This window comes from Colletotrichum tamarilloi, assembly GCF_030869305.1.
Source record: "Colletotrichum tamarilloi strain Tom-12 chromosome Unknown Scaffold_106.1, whole genome shotgun sequence".
NCBI lineage: Eukaryota > Fungi > Ascomycota > Sordariomycetes > Glomerellales > Glomerellaceae > Colletotrichum > Colletotrichum tamarilloi.
The window spans coordinates 87,681-110,558 of NW_026849489.1; the positions used below are offsets into that span (position 1 = coordinate 87,681).

Consider the following 22,878-nt stretch of genomic DNA (forward strand, 5'->3'; position numbering starts at 1 on the left):
CCTCCCCTCCCCTCCCCTCCCAATGCCATGCCATGCCCCCCTACATCTAGTCAGTAACCGTATGCGCCACCTTTTATATACATGATTGCCCGCTCTACCGTGGCTTCTGTCATCGGCGCCGAGGATGTTTGGCTTTGCCTTTGTACGTCCCTGGCAGCGACTTGTTCCGAATCTTCTTCTTATTCTATTCCGACTTCTTCCCATGCCAGCTTCTCCCTTGTGATTCTCATGATACCCTCCTTCTTCTCTTATTTACTGTGACGCATCTCGCATCCCCATCTATACTCTCGATCAACAACAACAGTGCTCGCTTTCTCCTTTGTTGGTTTCGGCGCAAGACTTGCTGTCTCCTCTCTTCCCTATCAGTCATATCATCTACTTTCTTCATCTTGCGTCATGTCGTCCAAGGTAAAACAAGACGGCAAGGCGCCGACCTCGGCCGCCGTGAACCTCATTGGTATGTACACTACCTCTCGCAAGACCGGCGCGGCAGAGACATCGTCACTAACACAACCCAATAGCCGGAGGTGGTGCAGGTATGATGGAGGCATTGGCATGTCATCCCCTCGGTAAGACTCCCTCCTCTTGCTGCAGCACCAAGGGCGCGCATATGCATGCGCAAGCACATGAGCCTACCCGAAAGATGTGAACGAAAGTCAATTGACATGGGACCAAACCCACAGACACGATCAAGGTCCGAATGCAGCTGTCGCGGCGCGCGAGGCAGCCCGGCGCACCCAAGCGCGGCTTCATCAAGACGGGTGTCGAGATTGTTAAGAAGGAGACGCCGCTGGGTCTGTACAAGGGTCTCGGTGCCGTTCTGACGGGTATCGTGCCTAAAATGGCCATCCGCTTCACGAGTTTCGAGGGGTACAAGAATGCTTTGGCGGACAAAAACACGGGAGTTGTCAGTGGACAGGCGACATTCTTGGGTGAGTCATCCTACAAGAGATGTGCTCTTCTGCCAGTATACCAAACGAGACTAACCTCTGGTCTCGTGTAATAGCCGGTCTCGCTGCGGGCGTCACGGAAGCCGTCGCCGTCGTAACGCCTATGGAGGTTATCAAGATCCGCCTCCAGGCACAACACCACAGCATGGCTGACCCTCTCGATATCCCAAAGTACCGCAACGCCGCGCACGCGCTCTACACGGTCGTCAAAGAGGAAGGCTTCGGCGCGCTGTACCGCGGCGTGTCGCTGACGGCTCTGCGCCAGGGCAGCAACCAGGCCGTCAACTTCACGGCTTACTCGTACTTCAAGGAGGCCCTCAAGAAGTACCAGCCCGAGTTTGAGAAGACGACGCTGCCGGGCTACCAGACGACTCTGATTGGTCTCGTCAGTGGCGCCATGGGCCCGTTGAGTAATGCGCCGATCGATACCATCAAGACGAGGCTGCAAAAGACGCCGGCCGAGTATGGCGTTAGCGCGTGGAGTCGCATCACCAAGATTTCGGCTGATATGTTCAAGTATGTGGCTGCCTCTCTCTTCTCCGTCTCTTGTCCCAGTAAAATTATACTGACTGCATCAATAGACAAGAAGGATTCCACGCCTTCTACAAGGGCATCACGCCGCGTATCATGCGAGTTGCGCCCGGCCAGGCTGTGACGTTCACCGTCTACGAATTCCTCAAGGAGAAGCTGGAGAAGAGCAATCTCGCCTTCTCTGGAGCTGGCTACGAAGAGTAAATCGTGCTTACGACACGGCAGTGACGTAGTAAAGAACTGCTTGTTTTCCACGTAAAGAGAAGGGGAATGTCTGTCGATGTGCAAGATACCAGTGCCTTATCTGCGTACTAAGGGGCGGCTCTGTGATTTTGGAAAGACAAGAATGCGCAACGTGGTAGATTGGAAAAACGTGCAAGTAGTAGATATGCACGGGAGCACAATGTTCATAGAAGGTACTGCATTGCGTATGAAGTCTTGTCTATCATTAGCCCGATCCACGGGCTTTAGTTGTAATGTGCGTTACACGCGCTCGATCCCAAACTTTTTTCTTTTTCCACCACAAAGCTGCTACGGCCGGGGCCATGTTCGTCTACCGACCAGGTCTCTTGGGTCTGCTAAAGTTTTGTCGCACCGTCACCTTGGGGTGTAGCTCCGAGAGAACCGTGTCCTCGGTGATCTCGCTGGGGTCCTCAACCTCGAGCTTCTTATCGAGCGTCAACCCTGCCTCACTAGACGCCACGTCCAGTACGGCGCGCTTCATGAGGGGGTACAGCATGCGGTTCTTGATGGACCTGTTGCCGGCGTTGACGGGACAGGTATAGATGAAGAGCAGGGGGCTCGACTCGGCTCCGTTGTGGGTGTGTGTGAATCGGTAAAAGGTAAAGCGCGGCTCGGTGGAGGAAATGGTCTGCGTGAGCTCGGCAATAGAGGAGGGGCTTTCGCTAGAGGGGACGAGCTCGACAGACTCCTTTTCGGGATTGATTTTCTATACATGTCCAGTCAGCCATGCAACATCAAGAAGAAGCGGCGCAGAGGTATCGAACGTACCAGCATCACCAATGTCTTGCCACTGTTCGGTGACAACTCCTTGAGTGCGGCGAGAGCGTCCTCGGCAATGGGCATGGCCAGGGTCTTGCTAAGGTGGATCTCCCTAGTTCCCGTACCGGTGCTGGCCTCCTGTTCGGCCTGCTTAACGGCGCCGAGGCTGCGTTCCTCCTCCGTCAACGGAGCCTCGAGCTCGGTGTGAGCATCATGTTTAGCGAAACCTTTGGCAGATAGCTCCTCTGCCATGGTAGCAAAGATGGACTCGCGGAAGTGCTCGGAGCCTAGCTTTCGGACCAGGGTCAGGCGGGTGGACGCAAAAAGCATCTTCTGGCGAACCTTGGCCGAGTCGGGGACATAGGTGACGGCTGTTAGGTGCGGAGCCGTATCATAGCGGCGAAGGAGGGCATAAAGGGCTTCGTTGGGCTTAAGATGAGGCTGGAGGGAAGCGAGGTTGTCCTCGAACGAGGAAGAGGACGATGCCTTCTCGAGGAATTGGACGGGCTTTAGAGTCTCGGCTTCAATGGTGATGAGAAGTCCGAAGTGGTTGTCGGTGGACAGGAGAGTGTTGAACTGGGAGATGAGCTCCTCAGAGGCTACCGGACGTTAGCTCTTGGAACAAATAGTACTCTATCGAGAGGAGAGCAATGACTACACACCGGAGATGCCTGACTGCATCCTAGCGATTGAAGACCGAGGTGCGTCTCGAAGCGTGCGTTTACAATTGAGCTTGTAGGTTGTAGCAGAGAAAAAACAGCAGGTCTAGTAATATATATGCCCGACACCTCTATGCAGGAGATCTGGATGCCAAGGCGGACGCGTTGAGAAGCGGAGTATTCGGTGAGGTTGTGAGGTGGTGTTTGAAGCTTGAGATGCGGCGCCGCTACGTCAGCTGGCGGGTGGATCCAGTGGACGGAGACCGCGGTTATGGAGGGGTAGGAGCAGTTGCTGGGGTGCTGGGACACTGCAAGCTGCCACTCTGGCGGGCCTCCGCCATTCCATTGTCTGCCTTATGTCAGCATCACCATTTAGATAAGACACCTAGATCTATCATTATCTTATCTCTTCTTATCGCTTCGCCTAAGCAACGTACCTTACCTTAAGGTACCTTACCTAACGTAGGTAGCTCCCAACATCAGAAATATCCATCAAGACGACACAAGGTAACATTACATCCGACTTGGGTTCAATTAATTCAGCGTCATGTGATCATCTTCATGCCTCGTTTCATACTACATTGAGTTTCTTCAACACTCAGCCATGGCTACATTCACACGATGCGACTCCAATAGACACATCCCAAGTACGCAGCCGTGATGGCGATGGCATACGGCACAACCGCCCGGGCAGCCTGGAGCCAAGCTGCTCGGCGTATGACTCTGTCCGACTCAGTATGGGAAGCCTTGTCATTGACTCTCGGGAATGATTTGTCTTTGGGCACGTCCTTCTCAAGGAACTTGCAAAGAGGCTCCCATCCATCTTCGCCGACGCGATACACCAAAAGCCTTTCAGGCGCCACATGAGCCTTGACGCGCTCTGAATGCTCTCGGAAGACATCCGGTGCTCGCCGATGCAGCTCCTCGATTGTGCGAGCACCACCAAAGAAACCGCTGATAGTCTTCTGCATGGCGAAGCCAGCCCTGTTACCAATTACCATGCCCACACCCTTGAGAAATACGTCAACCCACGGCCCAAACAGCGGTTGGATAACTTGGCTGTCGAAGCTTGGAAACCACTTGTCAAAGTCGCGTTCCGTGAGAATGATCTTGGCATCGGGGTAGGCATCGATCAGCTGCACTGCCCAGAAACAAGACAGGTCGGTCACCGCGTCGTACGACCCGAAGAGTTCGTCCCAGTCTTTTCGAGTGAACGGCGTGGGAGGAGGTGTCCGGCCCTTTGCGTTCACTTCAGGCCAAGTCGCGATGGCGGCTCGCTCGAAGAATGCCCAATGCGTTGGTTTCGTCCGGGAATCCAGACCGTGGAAGACGTGCTTAAAGCCCAGCTCAGAGAGGGCGGCCGCGAGAGAGTTCGTGCCTGTGCGAAGCATACCGACGGCCAAGACCTTGGGAGGCCCAGCATCTCGAGCTTTCTCCTCGTGGGTGGCCATGGAAATGTTTGATTGACTTGGCACGAGCGAGCGGAATCAAAAACTTTGCACCCCACGTCGAGAACCCAAGATTCTGTTGATTGCAGCTGATTTTCATGAGTTGCAGTTAAGAAAGGGCAGACTGTCGAGTTAATAAGTTGCCGCCAAGCCATCCTCCCTCGTCAGCACTAAGGGCGCCACATAGCCTTCTTGTGGTGAGAGAGACCAAACCCCACCACCGCGCACCACTTCAAAACTCAAGGCAGCGTTTCAATTGATTCGGCATCCTGATTGTGCTTCAGCGTCTGTCCTCCTACTCGCGATGGACCGTTGCGTCATCTTCCTGATGTTTCCATATCGAATCTCTTCGATAAGTATGCATTCTCTTAACATCAAGTGACCAGCTGCTTTCTGCTGCGCATAAGCAACTCACGGTACTTCTCCAAGCTCTTTCCGATGATATTGATGAAAGGCCATTGCGTGTTGCTTTTAAAAAAGTGTGCCCATATTCTCAAAACCGCAAGGCTTAGTGAGGCGGGATCTCGATCCGTTGACGTTTCGGGCTCATCGTCTTCGAAATCGACGACATCGTACGCCTCTTCCACAATGCATCGAACCCAGTGCAAGATGCGATCCTCGCTGTCTGTTAGTCTCTTGTCAGTCTGGGGACGCCGAGAGATAGTCATGAACAAGCATGGATCAGCTTACCACTAAGAGGTGTTGTCGCGACGGATTCAGTGAGTGATGAGAGCCATTTACTGAGCAGAACCGCACACTCTAGCCCCGAAAGTGAGTGACGAACGCTCCAGAAGAACGCCTGGCTACGCGCGACACGGTCAACGCCAAGTCGTACAGGGATACTGAGCATATGAGCAGTGTACAGCAGCGCGGTGATGACACCACCACTTCGCTCCACGGCCGGAGACCGGTTGATGGCCTTGGCGATACGCATAGGGTCTCGTGATTCAAGAAGCCGGTACGGACCAAGGTGAAGGTAGATGCGCACATAGGCGAGGCCGAGCAAAGAGCTGGATGTGAAGGGGATAGGTCCATTCTCGTTGTTGGGGTCAAGACTGGATTCGGGAGCTTGCTGCCACCCTGCGGTCCAGGAACGCAGGCCTCGTCTTCATCAGGTTGTCAGTATCACGTTACGAACTGAGAGTCACCACGGGAAGAGGGACTGACTCAAGCTTGTCAACCTCTTCGCTGGGAAGAGACGCTGACTGATCCATGACTGGTAAAGACAAGTCGCGGACAATGAAAATCCTCTGGAGGAGCCCATGCAAGAGGATGTAGTTACCCAGTGGTGTTGGAATGGGGTCAACGGGAGCGGTCCCGTCTGTGTTCCTCAATAGCAATGACAAAGCGTCTTGAAAGTACAGTTGTTGCTTCTCAGTTTCCTGGCGAGCGGTCTGCCACTGGCACGCCGACTGCGCTTTCCACTCTCCAGTCGAGCAAGGGAGTCGAAGACCAACCTCGTTGCTGCGTAGCACAGGATACACGTTATATGCGATGCTGTGAGTGTGCATGAAGGAAAAGGCAATGAGCTTGGCTCGGCGCGTAGACTCCTGTCGCACCCATGCTTGCCAGGCGGCTTGCGGGGTGGCCTGATCGGCAGGAAGTTGAGGTACATCCTCTTCATAAAGACCAACTTCTCGAAGGATCTGTGCCAGAAGTGCCTGTAAAGCAAACGCTTCCTGCACGAGTGACACTTTGGGCTCCCAAGTGGCGTAACCCATGAGGGCAATCAGGGCTCGAACTGTCTCTATTGGTTCCCAAGAACCCCAGTCCCTCTCCCGGAAACCTTGCGAGGCGCGGCGTTGTGGCGTCAGGTTGTGAAAATTCAGAGATGAACTGGTATTCGGACCAAATGTTTCAGACTCGTGCATCAACCTCTCCATGAGAATAGTCTTGCCCGCATGAAAAAGTCTCTCGGACATGCGATGCTCGAAGCAATACTGGGCGCCGACTGCAGCGAGGCCGAGAATGAGTTCAATGGAGTGTTCAGGGACTCGCCATGTTGGCGTATGTATGAATGGCATGTGCGAGTGGAATCCCTCGAAGAATGAGGTTAGATAGCGCGATAAGGCGTGCCGTGATGGGAACTTGAAATCTGGATCGAGAATGTCTCGAAATGTTTCAATGGAGTTGTTCAGACGATGCCGCTGCTCGTCTGATATACGGTACGGTTGCGAATCAATGTCAACAGACCGCGGGTCTTATTTACCATGTCAGCTAAGATGGCTTTGGACAATACGCGAGCCTTTGATAAACACTCACTTGTGTCTGGCAAGGTTTCAGATATCCGATTGCCAGTGGGCGCCGATGGTAGCCACGAACTAAAAGGCGTCCCCGGTCGAGTTCTACTATTACGGGCCCCCGGCGTAGTTGTCCCTTCTCTGGACATTTTCACCGTTGTGTCGGTAACCTCGTGATCTCTGTCAGGGCCGTGAAAGTAGGGGCTCCATTCCGCTGGCAGCCCAACACCGTCGAGAAAGTTGGCAAACTCTCTGAAGTGGGCGTCAAATCCCACAGCATCTTGATTGCCTAATACTTTTGCGTTAGCTTTCAAAAGTCAGAAAAGCGGACTCGAGCCATCAACCAACCATTTTCATAGAATTGATCTCCAAGCAGAGCCTGCTGATATGAGGCATCTACGAGAGCGCCGTTCCGTGGGACGGCCATGGGATACAGCTCTGACGGCGGTGCAGGTGGTTGTTGCTGTTGTGCCCAGTGGTCCACGCTCATCCCCGAGAGGGAGACGGCAGCAGCCAGATCAGCCTCAACAGGCCCATGGGTTTCCCCCGAGTCCGGCTCCGATGGGACCCCCGGAGACTCAGATCCATCCTCATGGAAAGCGATCCGCTGATGGCGGGTCAGCAAGTCACGCCGGGCAAAGGCAGCTCCACATCGACAGATGAATGGCTTCTCCTTGGTATCTGGAAGAACGTGCCGGTTAGCTTCGTAGCACGTGGCAGTATCCCGAGCGTCTGGTCATGGAATGGGCTAGTAGTGTAGCGCCAGCAGGAGGGGTAGCTGATCGTTGACTCCAGACATACATCACTCCAACACTTGGAGGAAGCTGAGGGAGGGGGGACGACTGACGCGTTCGCACATGGCGCTCCAAGTGCTCGGTGCGCTTGAACGTTCGTCCACAGTGAGGACAGGACCGCGCATCAGGGCCGTGACCGGTTCGCCTCCTTCGCTTGACTGGAGTCGAGTGCGGTCGCGGAAGCTGCTGCTGCGGCGGCTGCTGCTGGTGAAGCGGCTGCGATTGCGGCTGCGGGTGCGGCTGTGGATGCGAGCTCGTGCCGTTGTGGGACAGCATCCTTCCCACCTTCGCTTCGCGAGACTCTTCGGGCTTCTTGCGTGTTGGAGTTGAGGGAGACCAGGTAAGTTGGAGAGCAGAGGCTTTGGGGCATCCATCAGGCTTATGTTGGAGAAGACTGCAGCTGCTTGTGGGTCTTGCTTGACAGAGATAACTCCAACTGCCGTGGATTGGATCGCCCGCTATCTTTGGAGACTGACTCGTAATCAGACACCCCCTTGGCTCTCTACGACCCTGCGACCCTGCAACCCAACGCCCTTATCTCACGGAATTAGCCTTTGGAGTCTATGTAATGTCGAGGGTGTTAATGATCATCATTCGCTTGAGACAGACAGGTCGGCCTTCCCTGCTTTATTCCGAAGTCGTAACCGTAACATTGAGTTATTCGGAAGTTGTTTGCTCTCCCCGCAGTATCCACCAAATACGTGTTTGTGGACCAAGAGACATTGAACTGGTCCGAATGCTGATTCAACCATCGAGACTGCTGTCAAGCCTACATCTATAATCAGAGCAGAGCTGGATTTGGAGATACATCAGACCTATGCGTCTCGAGACATAGTTACCAAACTCTCGTCATGTTCAAATTTCCTGGAGTTGCTTTCATTACTGGCGCAGGAGGGACTGGTGAGTCACAATTTACATGGCGCTGTGAAGCTCATGGTCGCGTCCTTCAAGCTCTAACTCGATTAATACCTAGGCATTGGTGCTGCAGTCGCAAAGGGGTTCGCGCGATCAGGATGTTCAAGAATTGCCATCACAGACCTTAATCAAAAGTCACTCGCAGATACGAGAGATGCCATTTTACAAATCAATCCAGAGGCACAGGTGTTTAGTCAAGAAGGCGACATCTCGAACGAAGGTTTTGTCAATTCATTCGTTGGAGATATTGCCAAGAAGTTCTTACGGATCGACTACTCAGTAAGCTGCGCCGGCATCCTGGGCCAGTCACTGCGGTCACACGAAACGTCAACAGCCGATTTCGATCTCATCACCAATGTCAACTACAAGGGTAGTTGGTTGGCATCTCGGGCGGTCTTGAGCCAAATGCTCAAACAGCAACCCCATGAAGAGCATCCAGAACAACGCGGCGCCATCGTCAATATTGCGAGTCAACTCGGCCTTGTGGCGCGACCGGCTGCAGGTACGTTTAGCCGCTCCTTGAGGTAATAGGTTGTGTCGCACAATTACTCACATAATGCTTTCGTGTCAGCACCGTACTGCGCGTCCAAAGCCGCCATCATCAATATGACGAGGTCAGATGCCATTGACTATTCGCAAGAGAAGATCAGAGTCAACTGCGTCTGCCCGGGGGTCATCGCCACGCCAATGACAACAGCGTCAAAAGAGTTGGTACAACGACTGAGGCCCGCAATCGACATTGCGCCGATGAAGCGTATGGGTACACCGGAGGAGGTGGCTAACGCAGTAATGTTCCTGTGCTCGAGCCAAGCCAGCTTCATCCAAGGCCATGCTCTGGTCGTCGACGGAGGCTACACCATCAACTGAGAATTGATAATGGCAACTCAAATTTCATCGGATACGGTCACACCCGTACTACTTCGTGGTAACACTTTCCACAATCGTGACTGTGAAATGCTGATAGGACCTTTTCCTATTTGAATAGTCGAGGCTCTAACGCAGGTACAGAAGAAGCCGCATAGCCGGCAAAGCCGACCTTTGTTAGATTTTATACCAAAGTGTTGACTTTTGTTACGATCTGAGTCCCTTTGACAGCACGCTACCCAGTCATCCTACCATTGACGACAAGATCCTCGGACTGAAGATAGGTCTGGCCCTTGGAGTCTCGCCTCACAACCTGTATCGTTCGATGAGATACACCTTGATCGTCCATTTGCAAACTGTCAGGCCTCATTTGAGATTCCGTCCACAGGTCCGTCACCCTCATCTCCCCGGGAGGCTGCACAAACGATGGTGAAGACACGGGCCGCCCACTGATATCCAATTTGATGTCGTGCTCGAGCTCAATGATTTTCCTTGCAGCCGCGACTAGGACGTCTGCTTCCCAAAGATTTTCCCGCGGGAGACCCAACACTGGCATCAGCCGTAGGAACTCCAGTCTCGTTTCTAGATCACGACAAGATGAGACGAGAAAGAATAGCATGGCGCCGAAGCCAGCTTCGAAGATGAAGTGTGGATGTTTTGAAGTGTTGAAACGTAAAGGATCTGGAACCTCGGCTTCCAGCCAGAGAAGCCGCTTTAGGATTCTTCGGAAGTTGGTGATGTATCTATCGTAGCCGGCTTCGCTTGTATCGAATGCCATGTTGAGCCATATGCAACAGCACTCATACCGAGTCAAGAGAAAGCATTGCAGCATCTTTGGCCTATCTGAGTCTGACCGGCTGATGATTTGATTGTTCTGTGTAGGTGCTTCCTTGGGTTTGATAGCCATGAAGTCATTGTAAAGCTTGAACCACTGGTCTAGTAGACCGTTGATGGCAGCATGCTCAGAGAGAAGACTCGGGGGCGGTGTCCCGGTATCATCGGGTCCAGGCGATTTTGAAGCGGCTCGTTGTGAATTGCGCTGTGAGCGCATGAACTCTGCTGTTCGATTGAAGAGGACATCGAGCATGAGCTGTGCGTCTGAGAAAGTGAGAAAGAACTGCGGCATGGGTCCCTCTAGGGCCCTTATGTCAGGGAAATCCGACTCTTCTTCGCCGAAGAAAAGAGCGAACTCGCTAAGCCGCCGAAATATCGGTAGGAGGTGCTCCATGGTCCACGAGAACATGTAGTCGGGAGAGATACTCTTCAGTATCTCGACACCATGTCTGCTGTGCTGCAGTGCTGCTTTTCTGTTGACGCGCATGATCTCCACGCAGATGAAGAGAACGCAAACAAGCAAGATTATGGGCTGCTTTTCTTGAGAGTCCATGACTCTCAACTCGTGAATAGCGGCATTGTAGTGGTGTAGGGCCAAATTTTGATTGCTGTGCCGTACGGTGGCAGTAGCCTCAAAATTGCCCTGAGCCTCTTCATAGAGACTGCTGATGGAAATGACGGCGTGTCTGACGGCCGGCTCGAAGTTACTGAACTGCATCACGACGTGTGTCCAGAAATAGGGATCCACGGCTCCTGACATGACTGGTCCCGCTATCTCGCAGAAGTACTGTAGAGCTCGACCTTCGCTGACCTTGGTGACTCCCGGGAAGACTTGATTTGGCTGGTGTAGGGATACGATTCCTTGACGAGCGGGTCTGTAGCCATCGCAGCGTCTGCCTGTACTGGTGCAGCGATTGCATATCGGCTTAGCCTCGTCGCACTTGACTTTGCGGGCTCTAAAGACCGTCAATTAGCTGCTGATCAGATGGAGACATATGGACCCCGTAAGTGCGGCACAGCCTGGATGGCTGACAGCCTGACACGCCTAGTAGACTTACTTGCAGGTGATGCATCCAGTCCGAACTTTGGGGCTTCCTTTGCGGACCATGTTTCTGTCTCGGATGTGTGCACAAGTTGGCAGGCCTTTACCGTCTGTTTCCTGACGCAGTAAGCCGCCAGGAGCAGCTTTGGGAAGGGTGTTGGGCTGTGCTTGTCCACTCGTCAGCTGGGAGAATTTGGCGACTGTTCGGCGGTGGAGATGGAATGAAGTGAATCATTCCGGAAGCGCTCATTCAAACGATGGCCGGGCGGAGAGCTATCTGTGTGACCAAACATGTCCCGTTTGCTGGGGTTCTTGTGGGGAGACAGGGATAGAAGCGAGCCGACCAATGTCAGTCCTGCGTTTGATCAATACTTGTCTTTCTAACATTAGCGAGGCACAGCATGAGCCCTCTCGCCGCGGTGACCGAGCGGCAAGGTGTCTTTGGTTACGACCATACGGGTAGTGCCGTTGGTGGTGCGGGGAAGTGAAATTGAGGTGTTCGGGCGGGCAGGCCAAGTCGGGTCTACCATTTGTTGGGAAGAGTTGAGCCGCAAGCGTTCATTCCCAAAGTGCTTGACCGAGTCTTGTGTATCAACTGCGGAATTGCTGGGGAACCAGGCGACACGTGGCGGACCAAGCAAATACCTAGAGCCAAGAGAGAGCGAGTGTCTATATGTGTATCACTGTAAGTGTGGCATAAGGTACTAGGCAATTAGGTCCTTGAGGCCGAGGCATGGCTCGAGATGGTGTGAGAGATCCCGACAACTTCCTTCTACTTTATGCTAGATACCTTGAAGCTATAGACATCAGACCCCTTGCGCCACAGGCTCCAAACCCAGATAGTTTGCTCTGAATGCAGCCCTTTGACTTGGTCTCGTAAGGCTCTCAAACGGCCAACTTCACACGCTTAAGACTTGGTGAAGTTGTGCCGTTAACCTCATCGTCCTGCCATTGACTTTGACATTTGAGCCCGTTGAGAGAGTATCTGGAACAGATTCAGGAGCTTCGGTGGTGCTCGTGACGCTCTTCCAGTCGAAGTTGGTCTCCCATGCATGTGCAATGGTGAGGATCTTCTTCTCTTGCCATAGCCCTCCGACAATTTGCATGCCAACCGGAAGTAAGACCTGCGCGTCATCTTTGGCGGCAATAAATCCCACGGGTATTGACATTGCTGGATGTCCAGTAACGTTGAATACGGCGGTGTTGGTGGTCAGTCCTATGGTGGGTTCAAATGAACCCAGCACAGAATCTCGAGGCCCATGTCGTGGTGCCACAAAAGGAGTCGTTGGCATGATTATCGCATCGTACGTTTGAAACTTGCTCTGATAGGCGTCGCTGATTCGCCGACCGATGTTGACTGTTTTGCTGTAGAGACCCGGGAACTTGTCCGAAAGATACAAGCCGTTGATGAAGGTATTCTTTGTGGAGGGGAAAAGCTTTTGAAAGCTCGAATCCACCCAGGGCAGTCGTGCCTTTTCAAACTCAGTCAGGCCAAGACCTCTGTGTCCCGAAGCTCTCCCCAGCATACCCGACGAGCCCGCAATACGTTGTTGTATTGTCCATATTGAAGGGCCTTCCAGATGAAGAGGGACGGATACATGCTCGACAATTGCCCCTAGAGACTCCAGTCTCCGGGCGGCCGAAAGGACGTGGTCTTTGACTTTGGGGTCGACAATTTCTTGATCGAAGCCCTCCCTCAGAAGGCCAATCTTGATTCCGTCCAAACGACCGGAGCTCGCTGACAGAGCGGCAGAGAAGTTATAGGAGCCATGAGCCGCAGCGCCTAGAGACTTATCGTCGATGCCGTCGTATCCGGAGATCACATCAAGACACTCAGCAGCTTCAGTGACCGAACGGCAAATGGGCCCTGCATGGTCATCAATAGCATCACCGCTAGTAATTCCCGTGAAAGGCACCAGACCGTGAGTCGGCTTCACACCGACGCAGCCGCAAAATGAAGCTGGAACCCGGATGCTGCCGCCTTGATCTGTGCCTAGCGCGATATCGATCTTTCCGGAACAAACAAGGGCGGCACCCCCAGAGGTGCTGCCACCGGTGGAGTAGCCTTCCTTATAGGGATTCTCGATTGTGCCTTGCGCGCTGGTGAAAGATGCTGTGGAGTTGCAAAAGTGCTCACATGTAGCCGTCCCCAGAATATCGGCTCCGGCATCCAAAACTCGTGTCACCACTGTGGCATCCGTCGATGGCGTCCAAGGAGGAAAAGCATCGCTCCCGAAGAATTGTGGAACGCCTGCTACGGCAATGCAATCCTTCAAGCATACAGTCTTTCCTTTCAGGCATACCTGAGACGGACCAGAAGCTGACTTATCTCCCCTAATCAAGAAACGATGTGCCCACGCATGCCCAAACTCTTGCTCTTCTGCTGTGGGTATATGTACATTCTCTCGGGGGTATCGTTTCGTGTCGGGGGCCGGTTGGTAGTCTGGAAGACTATCGATACGGGTAGCGCAATCGTGCACCGCAGCGAGCAGTCGCTGGTAGTCGGCCGACTCCTCAGCCTTGATCGTCAAACCGAGTGGCTCGAGCAGCTTCTCGACGTCGCCTTTCTGCACGGGGTTCTCCCTATGGCGTACCTGTCAGCATTCAGGCCGCATCAGGTAGGATGGGATTGGTCCTTACGTGGAGATGTCCTTGAAGAAAACAGACATGATGGGAGGTGGCAATCGTCGACGGTGTTCTGTTGGATCGCTGGTCACCGATGCGTTTCGATTGATTGTAGTGACGACTGATTAGCCAGCATGCTGTTCATAAAGGCTCGAAAGTAACATCCATGCTGAACCCACGAGAAATTGTCGGGGGCTCTTCCGCGGGCCATTGGGTCAATCTGTGGCGAAGGCGGGTTTCCGATGACACACAGAATGAAGTCGACATCAACGAACGTGATGGCAATATCCGTAGAATGCCCCCGCTACTCTGTGCCTCCAAGCCCCAGTAACACAAACCTACTGTGGCACGAGAGATTGTGGAGGGAGGGGCACAATGGTGTTGGGGTAATACGAAGATTGAGTAGAGAGAATTTGGAGACAACGTCTAACGACCCCAACTCCACCACTACTGAATGAGGATGACCCTAATGAGCGCTGGTACAACTCAGTGTCCGCAAAGCGGTTACAAGAAAGATGGAATTGGAGTCACATAGAAATCAGCCTTGAACTCCATCACGATAGATTGAGTCAATTAACCGGCCGCCAAGCTAGTAGAAAAATCGCGTGACCTTTCATCATTGTAACTCTCACGCTAACCCTGACCAGATTGTGGAGGGCCGTATGCTGTCTGTTCGAAAAAGCAGGAAACAACTAATTGAAATGCACAAAACACAAGACAACGTTCGATATTGCTAACATACTCAGTTAATAGGGTATCCTTACTCCGAAATGCGCACCACAAGCCTGCCTTTAAATCCGCTATCCTGATAAGCCACTACAATGCCCGGGATCTCGTCAAATGACATCAGAGTGATGTGAGACCTAATGCTGGCTCTCTCCACAGCCTCCATCATCCTTTCGGTGGATTCTCTACCCGCAACATAACTCCCCCGAATCGTGAGCTCTCTGAAAACGATGACACTAGAGTCAAACCTCCAATTCTCAGCAGGCAAGCCCAGGACTCCCATGACCCCTCCAATTCGTAGGATCGTCAATGCCCAACTGTTGGCTGATAGTGAGTCTGTGCAAACCACAACTGCGGCTACGCCCTCCCCGTTCGTAAAGTCCAAGATTTGAGAAGTCGCACGTTCCGAGCCAGAATCCACCACCAGCACCGGCTTGAGACTTTCATTGAACATTTCAGTAGCAAGCTGCCTCCCCGCCGGACGGCTGTCGACCGCTATGGCGCGGAAACCCATGGCGCTGGCAAATTGTAATCCGAGATGACCCAAACCTCCGATGCCGACAATAGCTACAGTTTCTCCTGCTTCCAGCTCACTTGTTGCTTTTTCGAGTGAGCCCCAAACTGTAGCACCTGCACACATCAATGGCGCCGCTTGCTCGAAAGATAGGGTCGGCGGTAAGCCGACAGTGGTCTCCGGATCTATGGCAAGATATTCCGCGAAAGCCCCATCATGATGAAAACCAGCGGTCTCTCTCTTTTCGCAGAATCTTGGGTCCAGAGTATGCTTCCTGCTAGTGCGAAGTGACAGACCGCAGCCACTGCATTTGCCGCATGAGTTCTTGTAGTTGAGAGCCCCAACTCTATCACCGACCTTCCATTTCTGATTGCAGTCTTTACCAACCTGAACCACGATACCGGCAGGTTCATGAGATGCGATCATGCCCAACGGTGACTTAAATTGTCCCTGTAAAACTTGTAGATCCGAGTGGCAGAATCCGGCCGCATGAACTCTGATAAGTAGCTCATTGCTGCGAATGGCCGGAGTTTCTCTCTCCACTAGCTCATATGGTTTGTTGTACTAATGGTTTGATTAGCTTTTCCTGAACTATCTCCTGGAGCATAATGCATCATGAGAACCGACTTCCTTTATCTGAGCTGCTCGCATCACCGGAGGAATGATGGGGTTTGCCATGATTTCCAAAAGAGAGCAGTTGAGGTTTGCCAAGGGCTTAGAACACGGACTGCGGTGCAGATCAAATTTGCTGTTCTTGATGTTTACTTGGTGCAAAAAATGAGGCCGTTGAGGTTGGAATATGGAGTTGAATTAGAACTTCAGACAATGGAGGGCTCGATCGAATTCTATTCTAGATGGGCTTATTCCACGGGTGACCAAGCTCCTGAAGGTTTCAAGTTGAAGAGTTGTCGATGGTTGTTGGCCGTTATCATCCGACTTAAAGAGGGGTCAAGTCGAGTCGTTGGAGCAACTCGAGCACCTCCCAGTTCGCCTCCAAATCTGTCGACCACGCCACGAATCCACCCTCTATTACACAAAAACTTTGGGTCTCCAACAGGACCATACTACGGCAGGTCCGCGACCGGATGGAGTCCTTCGCCCCTCTTAGACAATACCCCTCCTTTTTCAATACCACAGCTATGTAAAAGGACTGGATACAAGTGATCGGTGAAATAATGTGGATGGAGTGGTCAAATGCCCAATGGTTGCCGTCCAATCAAAGGTATCACAATAGACATCTACCCAGTCCGAGATCCCTGCTTCTGAACCTTACCTTCATAGGAGGTGAATCCACACAAGCTACCCCGCGATAAGCGAGCCAAGGCATGGGAAGGCATTGCAGAATTGATAGCATAATGAATCCCGATAAGATGATGAATACCCCTCAGTGACATGACCGACTGAGCCGCTACTAGGTTTGACTGTTTAAGAGGAATCCGCTCGCAGCGTGGCAGCAACCTTTTTCCTTTAGTCTGCCTTTCCCCGAACCCCGCACTAGTCTTTATCAACCCATTCGAGATCATTCCACCTTAGAGACCCCTCCCTGGCGAAGAATTGCACGGAAATCCAATCTCAACTCACAATGGGCAAGAAGCGTGTTCTCGTTAGCTATGGCGTCGATGTCGACGCGGTCGCCGGATGGCTAGGATCCTATGGAGGAGAAGATTCGTCCAACGATATCAGCAGAGGTAAGTATTGGGAGCTAAGGTAGTTGGGTATGCGTGGCCTACTTGAGCTTACGATTGAACTTTCCAGGTTATTTTGCCGGAACGATAGGTGTCCAACGGGTGCTCAAATTCCTCGCCAAGTACGACATCAAGGCTACATGGTTCATCCCAGGACACAGCCTCGAGACCTTTCCCGAGGACATGGCCGCTGTGCGAGACGCCGGCCACGAAATCGGGCTACATGGCTATTCGCACGAGAATCCGACAGATATGACCATCGATCAACAAAGAGAAATCCTTGATAAGACATATCGCATGCTCACAGACTTCGCGGGCAAGCCTCCAAGGGGTAGCGTCGCTCCATGGTGGGAAACAAGCAAGGAGGGGGCTCAGCTTTTGCTCGACTATGGTATCGAATACGACCACAGTATGAGCCACCACGATTGTCAACCGTATTATCTACGAACTGGCGATGAATGGACCAAGATTGACTACAAAAAGAAACCTAGCGAGTGGATGAAGCCTCTTGTAAGGGGACAAGAAACAGGGCTCGTGGAGATCCCGGCCAATTGGTACCTTGACGATTTGCCGCCAATGATGTTCATCAAAGATGCGCCAAACAGCCACGGATTCGTCAACGCCAGGGATGTGGAGGATATTTGGCGAGATCATTTTGACTATTTCTACCGCGAGTATGACGAGTTCATCTTTCCGCTGACAGTCCACCCGGACGTATCTGGTCGTCCTCACGCATTGCTCATGCACGAGAGGCTCATTGAACACATGAAGAAGCACGAAGGGGTGGAATTCGTCACCATGGAGCAGATTTGCGACGAATTCAAGGCGAAGACGGCACCGGCACAGGGAGCTGTGATGCCTGCAGAGCCTGGCGCCATGCTCAAGAAAGAAGCCGTAGGAGCATAGATACTGAGTTTACTCTTGTAATAAAAATTGATATCCGAATTCTCGACTCCACAAAACATTCATGCCTATCTATTCCACCTTGCTTCCCTCCATATTCCCATATTTGTTTAGCACATCACCTCCACCCCAAAGAGCTTGCGTAAGGGAATGAGAAACTTATGAGGTAAACTGCTCTGATGACTCCACGATTCATCTTTCCGGCGGCGCTAGCCATAAATGTTCAAATATACTTAGCCAGGAGGTTCAGGCGGACATCTCTACAGACTTGGCTCTGTATCCTACTGCAAGACGCTTGGAGTAAGTCCTCGTCGATGAAGTCCATTGACATACATGCCTCCAACGCTCGTCAACTTACCCCGCGCTTATCACTTATGATGCTCTAGTCAAACCAGTCAATGTGGACCTGTGGCTTTGGGGTATATCTGTTTCCAAGCCCGGAGCTTTCTAGACTCCAACTTCGGCACATGGGCTCGACAACTGCCCCAAGTTGTCACTAATACCCCAACCTTATCGCAGGAACCTTGTTTTGACCCACTGGCACTCCACAAACGCACATCCAACCCCTGAACGCGCTTTTGACTTTGGGTGTCGCCATGGGTCGGCGACCCACGATCTTGGAGCGGCATCTGGAGCTCGTCGCGGGGTTGGACAGTCTTTCCTTTCGACAGCTATCTTGCGTCGGAACATCTGTGCCGCTAGGAGATAAGCCACGCCAGGCTCTCATGTTCATCTCACTCGTCACAGTCGATATTACCAGATGCTCCAACTTCAACTAACAGGGACGATCTTATATTGAGGTAATGTCCGCGGCTCATCCGTCATACGATACGCCACGGACTCTGTAGAAGCGACCACTCAGCTGGAATCGGAATCCGCATCAATAATCGAAACCGCCGTCAAAATGTCTCAGACCAATTCTGAAAAGAGCGATGCCATAATACCGGCGCCGGCCCGGAGCAGCGGTAGCATCGACGCGGGAAAGCTCGAGAATGCTGAAGATGCTTTTGAAGTCTTCAAGCGCGGCGAAGGGACGGTTGACTTCCGTACTGTGGGATGGATACACGCCTCAGTAATCTTCTTGAAGGGTAAGAAAGCCTTATCCACTTATCCGCCTGGCAAGCAGAGGTGTAGCTAACAAATCCAAGTTATTTTCGCAACTGGTGTTCTCACAATCCCTTCAGCCATGTTCGTGTTGGGTGCGCTGCCCGGTGCCATCAATGTTCTCGGTTGGCAGTTTCTCAACACGTATTGCGCCATTATCCAGGGTAATTTCCGCAACGCCCATGCTGGGTGTCATTCTATCGCAGATATGGCCAACGTCGTTGGTGGTGTATGGCTGAAGGAAGTTGTCGGAGTCCTCTTCCTCGTCACATATGCAATCGTCGGCGCATCGGGCATTTTTGGCACATCAGTTGCCTTCAATGCACTCTCGAACCACGCCATCTGTACTAACTATTTCATGTTGGTGGCCACTGCCTGTGTCTTTATTCTAGCAAGTGCTCGAAAATTCGAAAAGATTGCATGGTTGACATGGGCTGGCTTCTTGTCAGTGTATATCGCCGTTTTCATCGTGGTGTAAGTTCACTTCCTCCCAACCCAGATCATATCTCTCTATAAGTGTATCGGTCCTGCCGTCTGCGCTCCAAAGCCTTTGAAAATTCCACTAACATTTGTTACAGCGTTGCCGTCACGCAAGTCGACAGGCCTGCCGCTGCCCCAAAGACTGGTGATTTCGACCTAGGTTACCATGTCATCGGAAACCCCAATTTCGTGACCGCAATCACGAGTGTTGCAACTATCTTCTGCTCTGGTGCAGGAACATCGGCGTTCCTTCCCGTCATCTCGGAAATGAAGAAACCCAAGGATTACAATAAAGCTGTGTACCTTTGCATGGGTATTGTCACAGCGTCCTACTTGACCTTCTCACTTGTTGTCTATCGTTGGTGCGGCCAGTGGGTTGCCTCTCCTTCACTAGGGAGTGCTGGAGAGACCGTCAAGAAAGTCTCGTACGGTATTGGCTTGATCGGCCTGATGGTCAGCGCGTGTCTGTACATCCATGTCGCAGCCAAGTACTTGTTTGTCAGAATCCTGCGAGATTCTGTTCATTTACAGAAGAACTCGGTCATTCACTGGTCTGTTTGGCTTGCGTGCACCCTCGGAATGTCCGTGGTCTCATTCCTCTTGGCATCTGGAATCCCCATCTTCAACTATCTGCTGGCGCTAGCAGGAAGTTTAACTTTCGCACCTCTAGCACTCGGTCTTCCTGGTTACTTATGGATCTTCGACCACCCGCATTACAGACAGGGCAACTGGTGGCAAGCCATGGTATACTGGCTGAACTGGCTTATGATTCTGCTGGCCGTCTTCCTGACTATCGGCGGCACTTATGGTGTCGTTCAAAACATCATTGATGCCTATGCCGACGGCCTGATTGGGGGTGCCTTCTCGTGTGTGGACAACAGTGGCTCATCATGAACGGTCGGTGGAACTGGGAAAGGCCATAAGTATTTGATAGAGATGGGAGGGATTGTTCATGTTCTTAAGAATGTTTGTTAGCCCCAAGAGAATCATAATACTGTTCGTTGTAATCTGGCGTTAAAGTGATGGTCCATTTTGATTCACTTCAACGAGGCTAGCATCGACCTACCAGCCTACCTTAGGCAGACATCGTAACGGGAATAGCACAACAGATTTGAGTCATGTGAATGGTACAGAAAACCATTCTGGACGACAGTGTGATTCAAAATGCAACGCAAACGTCATAGGATAATTACTGAATACAAAATGATATAATATTTACAGCATGACCGCCATTCCTTGGGCACTTTTACCAACGCCGAGTTGTCCAAGCGCAAAATGCTGGACTTGTTTCTTCGCGGCGGTGTCAACCACAGTGATTGCAGACTGTGTTGTTCCGTTGCCTGGACTCAGCGCATACACAAAGTGGCCAGCCGCCCTCAGGTCAGTCAAACCTGGATCACCATTGGCGCTGAGATCGATGATACTTTGGATGCTTGCATCGCTCAGCGACATTTCGATCAACCTGTTAGTCCCAACATCAGTGACGAATGCGCTGCCAGTGGCCAAAGAAACTGCGACCCAACATGTTGCTTTCTGTCCGCCGACAACGCTCATCCCCTTTACAGAAGCAACGTTCGTCTTCGAGTCAATGGACAAAATCGCCCCACCAAAAGAAGCATCAGTGACAAAGAGATTGTTGCTCCTGGGGATCGTCGACGAACCAAACAAAACTGCAGTACCGTTCGGCGACGATTGCACTCCATCATGTTCAACAGAGCTCTGGCTGTTAACCTTGTACGCACCAAGAAACCCTGTCTTATTTTGAGACGGATCACCCTTGACTGTAGTGAATAGGATGTCCTGGTTGTTGGAAAAGAAAACTTGAGATATGGTGTTGGTAGGTCCGACGGGAGGGGTAGTCTGGCTAAGTTCAACAGGCCGAAGAGTATCCATGGATCTCAGTCCATCTGTGGAAAACTCAGCGCAAGAGACTCCAGACTGTTTCCCGGAACAGCCGACGCAGACAACATTGTGTTTCATTGACGCTGCTATCGTATTGGGGAATTGGCAAGGAACCGCAACTGGGCGGCCCATCATGGTGAGCTTGGTGGGGTTCGACGGGTCGATTGCGAACATTGTGACCGTGTTCGAGCCAGCATTGACGGCGAACAAGCTCTGTAAGACTGATATTAGCAAAAGATAACAATCAAGAATGTGAATCGGCGTTGTTACATTGCCTGCAATAGTAAGTGCCGACTGAGATGCTAAAGCATCAGGAGCAGCTGGCTCGTTTGCTGTGCCATCGAGAAAATTCGAACCGGATCCACCAGTTGAGAATGTTGCTCCCTTTGAAAGCATGCCATTGCTGGATATTGGAATGGCAATCACAGAGTTGGTCTGATCGTTGGTGATAGTGTAGATAGCTTTTCCGGGCCGAGATTCAGCCTTACAGGCCATCGTTCTTCCCCAAACAGTCGATATAGATGAAGCAAAGCAAAAGAAGAGAATCATGTGCTGACGCATGTTGGGGATGGGGTAGATAGTTAATTGTGATGGATGGTTGAGGCGAGGAATGGTAGGTTGTGGGGGTTGATAATCGCCAAAACATGAGCAAAAAGTAGTTTATCTGTAGAAATGGACGAGCTGAGTAGAGTCTTGATGGTTTCGACAAAAGAGTAAGGAAATATAAGAAATATATAATGCGAGGTTTCCAAGGGCAAACAAGTACTTGGGTATCCTATTGAGTCGCTGCCGCTTCCAATGTTCGCGCATTTCGCGAGGGCAAAATGATGCGGTAATCCCCATTTCCTATTTGGGAAGATTCGATGACAGTATCTTTTATTGTGTGCATCCAAACATCGATTGACATCTCGAAACCCGCATCACGAAAGCGCTTCAAGGAACAAATACCCGGGGGAAGGCTTGACAGCCATGCCTTTCACCTTGGTCCCTTCAGCTTTACGTCGCTCTCCCAGTGTACTTGCTTCAGTCATTGCCAGTAGATTCCGCACCACTGAAAGGGAGCCACAAGATCAAACGGTTGATTCCACATCGCCTGCGTCCACTAAACAAGGTTATCAAGACGCTACAGCCTCCATGAAGCGCTCCTTTTCGTCTGACATGCGGTGAGATCTAACCAGAAGAGGCAATTTTGATATTCTCATCGCGCCAAATGAAACAAGTGGGCCATTTGATCGTCAGCCGAACATCCGAGACCACCCCAGGATCTGAAACTGCCATCTGAAGTGAGGAATTATGGTGAGCAGTCGTAGCTGACAGTCAGTCAATAACAATGCACTTTAAGAGTGTCGGGAAATTGCAATCATTGCTGCACAACAACAATCTCAACCACGAAGAACAAGAACTCCAATCTGGATTGTAAGTCAACATACCCACTTCCTGGCACCCCCCTGTTTCTGGCACCACAAAAACGATGGGATCACAACCCAACCTCCTCATTACTATTAACTATTGATCCTCAACCACACCCACTACAATACAGCTGCCAGCCTCACTAGGGCATTCAGAGTCGCTGGATTCAGCCGTGATAACCTCCTTTTCACCCGCTTCGATTTGAGCCCGATGGATATCCCTGATGTTCGCGAACTTCGTATTGGGATCG

The 22,878-nt window shown here is 51.8% G+C and overlaps 11 protein-coding genes across 11 annotated transcripts; 4 read left to right on the plus strand and 7 right to left on the minus strand.

The window, feature by feature from the left end:
* Positions 1–396: 396 nt before the first annotated feature.
* Positions 397–1,685, plus strand: CTAM01_13852 (uncharacterized protein; the record flags this gene model as incomplete). Its single annotated transcript, XM_060529854.1, has 5 exons — positions 397–457; positions 522–569; positions 684–932; positions 1,007–1,460; positions 1,532–1,685. The coding sequence occupies 5 exons, from the start codon at positions 397–399 to the stop codon at positions 1,683–1,685; spliced, it is 966 nt and encodes a 321-aa protein (XP_060375590.1).
* Positions 1,686–2,034: 349 nt separating this feature from the next.
* On the minus strand, positions 2,035–3,164 carry CTAM01_13853 (cofilin/tropomyosin-type actin-binding protein; the record flags this gene model as incomplete). The annotated part of the gene is made up of 3 exons (XM_060529855.1): positions 2,035–2,430; positions 2,493–3,082; positions 3,146–3,164. The coding sequence occupies 3 exons, from the start codon at positions 3,162–3,164 to the stop codon at positions 2,035–2,037; spliced, it is 1,005 nt and encodes a 334-aa protein (XP_060375591.1).
* A 592-nt stretch (positions 3,165–3,756) lies between these two features.
* Positions 3,757–4,533, minus strand: CTAM01_13854 (uncharacterized protein; the record flags this gene model as incomplete). Its single annotated transcript, XM_060529856.1, has 2 exons — positions 3,757–3,965; positions 4,152–4,533. 2 exons carry the CDS (start codon positions 4,531–4,533, stop codon positions 3,757–3,759), a joined length of 591 nt encoding a protein of 196 aa, XP_060375592.1.
* A 431-nt stretch (positions 4,534–4,964) lies between these two features.
* Positions 4,965–7,900, minus strand: CTAM01_13855 (uncharacterized protein; the record flags this gene model as incomplete). The annotated part of the gene is made up of 7 exons (XM_060529857.1): positions 4,965–5,215; positions 5,281–5,696; positions 5,758–6,790; positions 6,853–6,858; positions 6,913–7,119; positions 7,179–7,511; positions 7,678–7,900. The coding sequence occupies 7 exons, from the start codon at positions 7,898–7,900 to the stop codon at positions 4,965–4,967; spliced, it is 2,469 nt and encodes an 822-aa protein (XP_060375593.1).
* A 575-nt stretch (positions 7,901–8,475) lies between these two features.
* CTAM01_13856 (short-chain dehydrogenase) lies at positions 8,476–9,406 on the plus strand (the record flags this gene model as incomplete). The annotated part of the gene is made up of 3 exons (XM_060529858.1): positions 8,476–8,524; positions 8,598–9,041; positions 9,111–9,406. 3 exons carry the CDS (start codon positions 8,476–8,478, stop codon positions 9,404–9,406), a joined length of 789 nt encoding a protein of 262 aa, XP_060375594.1.
* Positions 9,407–9,638: 232 nt separating this feature from the next.
* On the minus strand, positions 9,639–11,345 carry CTAM01_13857 (uncharacterized protein; the record flags this gene model as incomplete). The annotated part of the gene is made up of 2 exons (XM_060529859.1): positions 9,639–11,193; positions 11,296–11,345. The coding sequence occupies 2 exons, from the start codon at positions 11,343–11,345 to the stop codon at positions 9,639–9,641; spliced, it is 1,605 nt and encodes a 534-aa protein (XP_060375595.1).
* An 833-nt stretch (positions 11,346–12,178) lies between these two features.
* Positions 12,179–13,948, minus strand: CTAM01_13858 (amidase; the record flags this gene model as incomplete). Its single annotated transcript, XM_060529860.1, has 2 exons — positions 12,179–13,862; positions 13,920–13,948. 2 exons carry the CDS (start codon positions 13,946–13,948, stop codon positions 12,179–12,181), a joined length of 1,713 nt encoding a protein of 570 aa, XP_060375596.1.
* Positions 13,949–14,664: 716 nt separating this feature from the next.
* CTAM01_13859 (alcohol dehydrogenase GroES-like domain-containing protein) lies at positions 14,665–15,822 on the minus strand (the record flags this gene model as incomplete). Its single annotated transcript, XM_060529861.1, has 2 exons — positions 14,665–15,708; positions 15,772–15,822. The coding sequence occupies 2 exons, from the start codon at positions 15,820–15,822 to the stop codon at positions 14,665–14,667; spliced, it is 1,095 nt and encodes a 364-aa protein (XP_060375597.1).
* A 904-nt stretch (positions 15,823–16,726) lies between these two features.
* CTAM01_13860 (polysaccharide deacetylase) lies at positions 16,727–17,735 on the plus strand (the record flags this gene model as incomplete). The annotated part of the gene is made up of 2 exons (XM_060529862.1): positions 16,727–16,832; positions 16,900–17,735. The coding sequence occupies 2 exons, from the start codon at positions 16,727–16,729 to the stop codon at positions 17,733–17,735; spliced, it is 942 nt and encodes a 313-aa protein (XP_060375598.1).
* A 901-nt stretch (positions 17,736–18,636) lies between these two features.
* Positions 18,637–20,210, plus strand: CTAM01_13861 (transmembrane amino acid transporter; the record flags this gene model as incomplete). Its single annotated transcript, XM_060529863.1, has 3 exons — positions 18,637–18,820; positions 18,881–19,310; positions 19,415–20,210. The coding sequence occupies 3 exons, from the start codon at positions 18,637–18,639 to the stop codon at positions 20,208–20,210; spliced, it is 1,410 nt and encodes a 469-aa protein (XP_060375599.1).
* A 321-nt stretch (positions 20,211–20,531) lies between these two features.
* On the minus strand, positions 20,532–21,713 carry CTAM01_13862 (uncharacterized protein; the record flags this gene model as incomplete). The annotated part of the gene is made up of 2 exons (XM_060529864.1): positions 20,532–21,431; positions 21,489–21,713. 2 exons carry the CDS (start codon positions 21,711–21,713, stop codon positions 20,532–20,534), a joined length of 1,125 nt encoding a protein of 374 aa, XP_060375600.1.
* Positions 21,714–22,878: the final 1,165 nt, after the last annotated feature.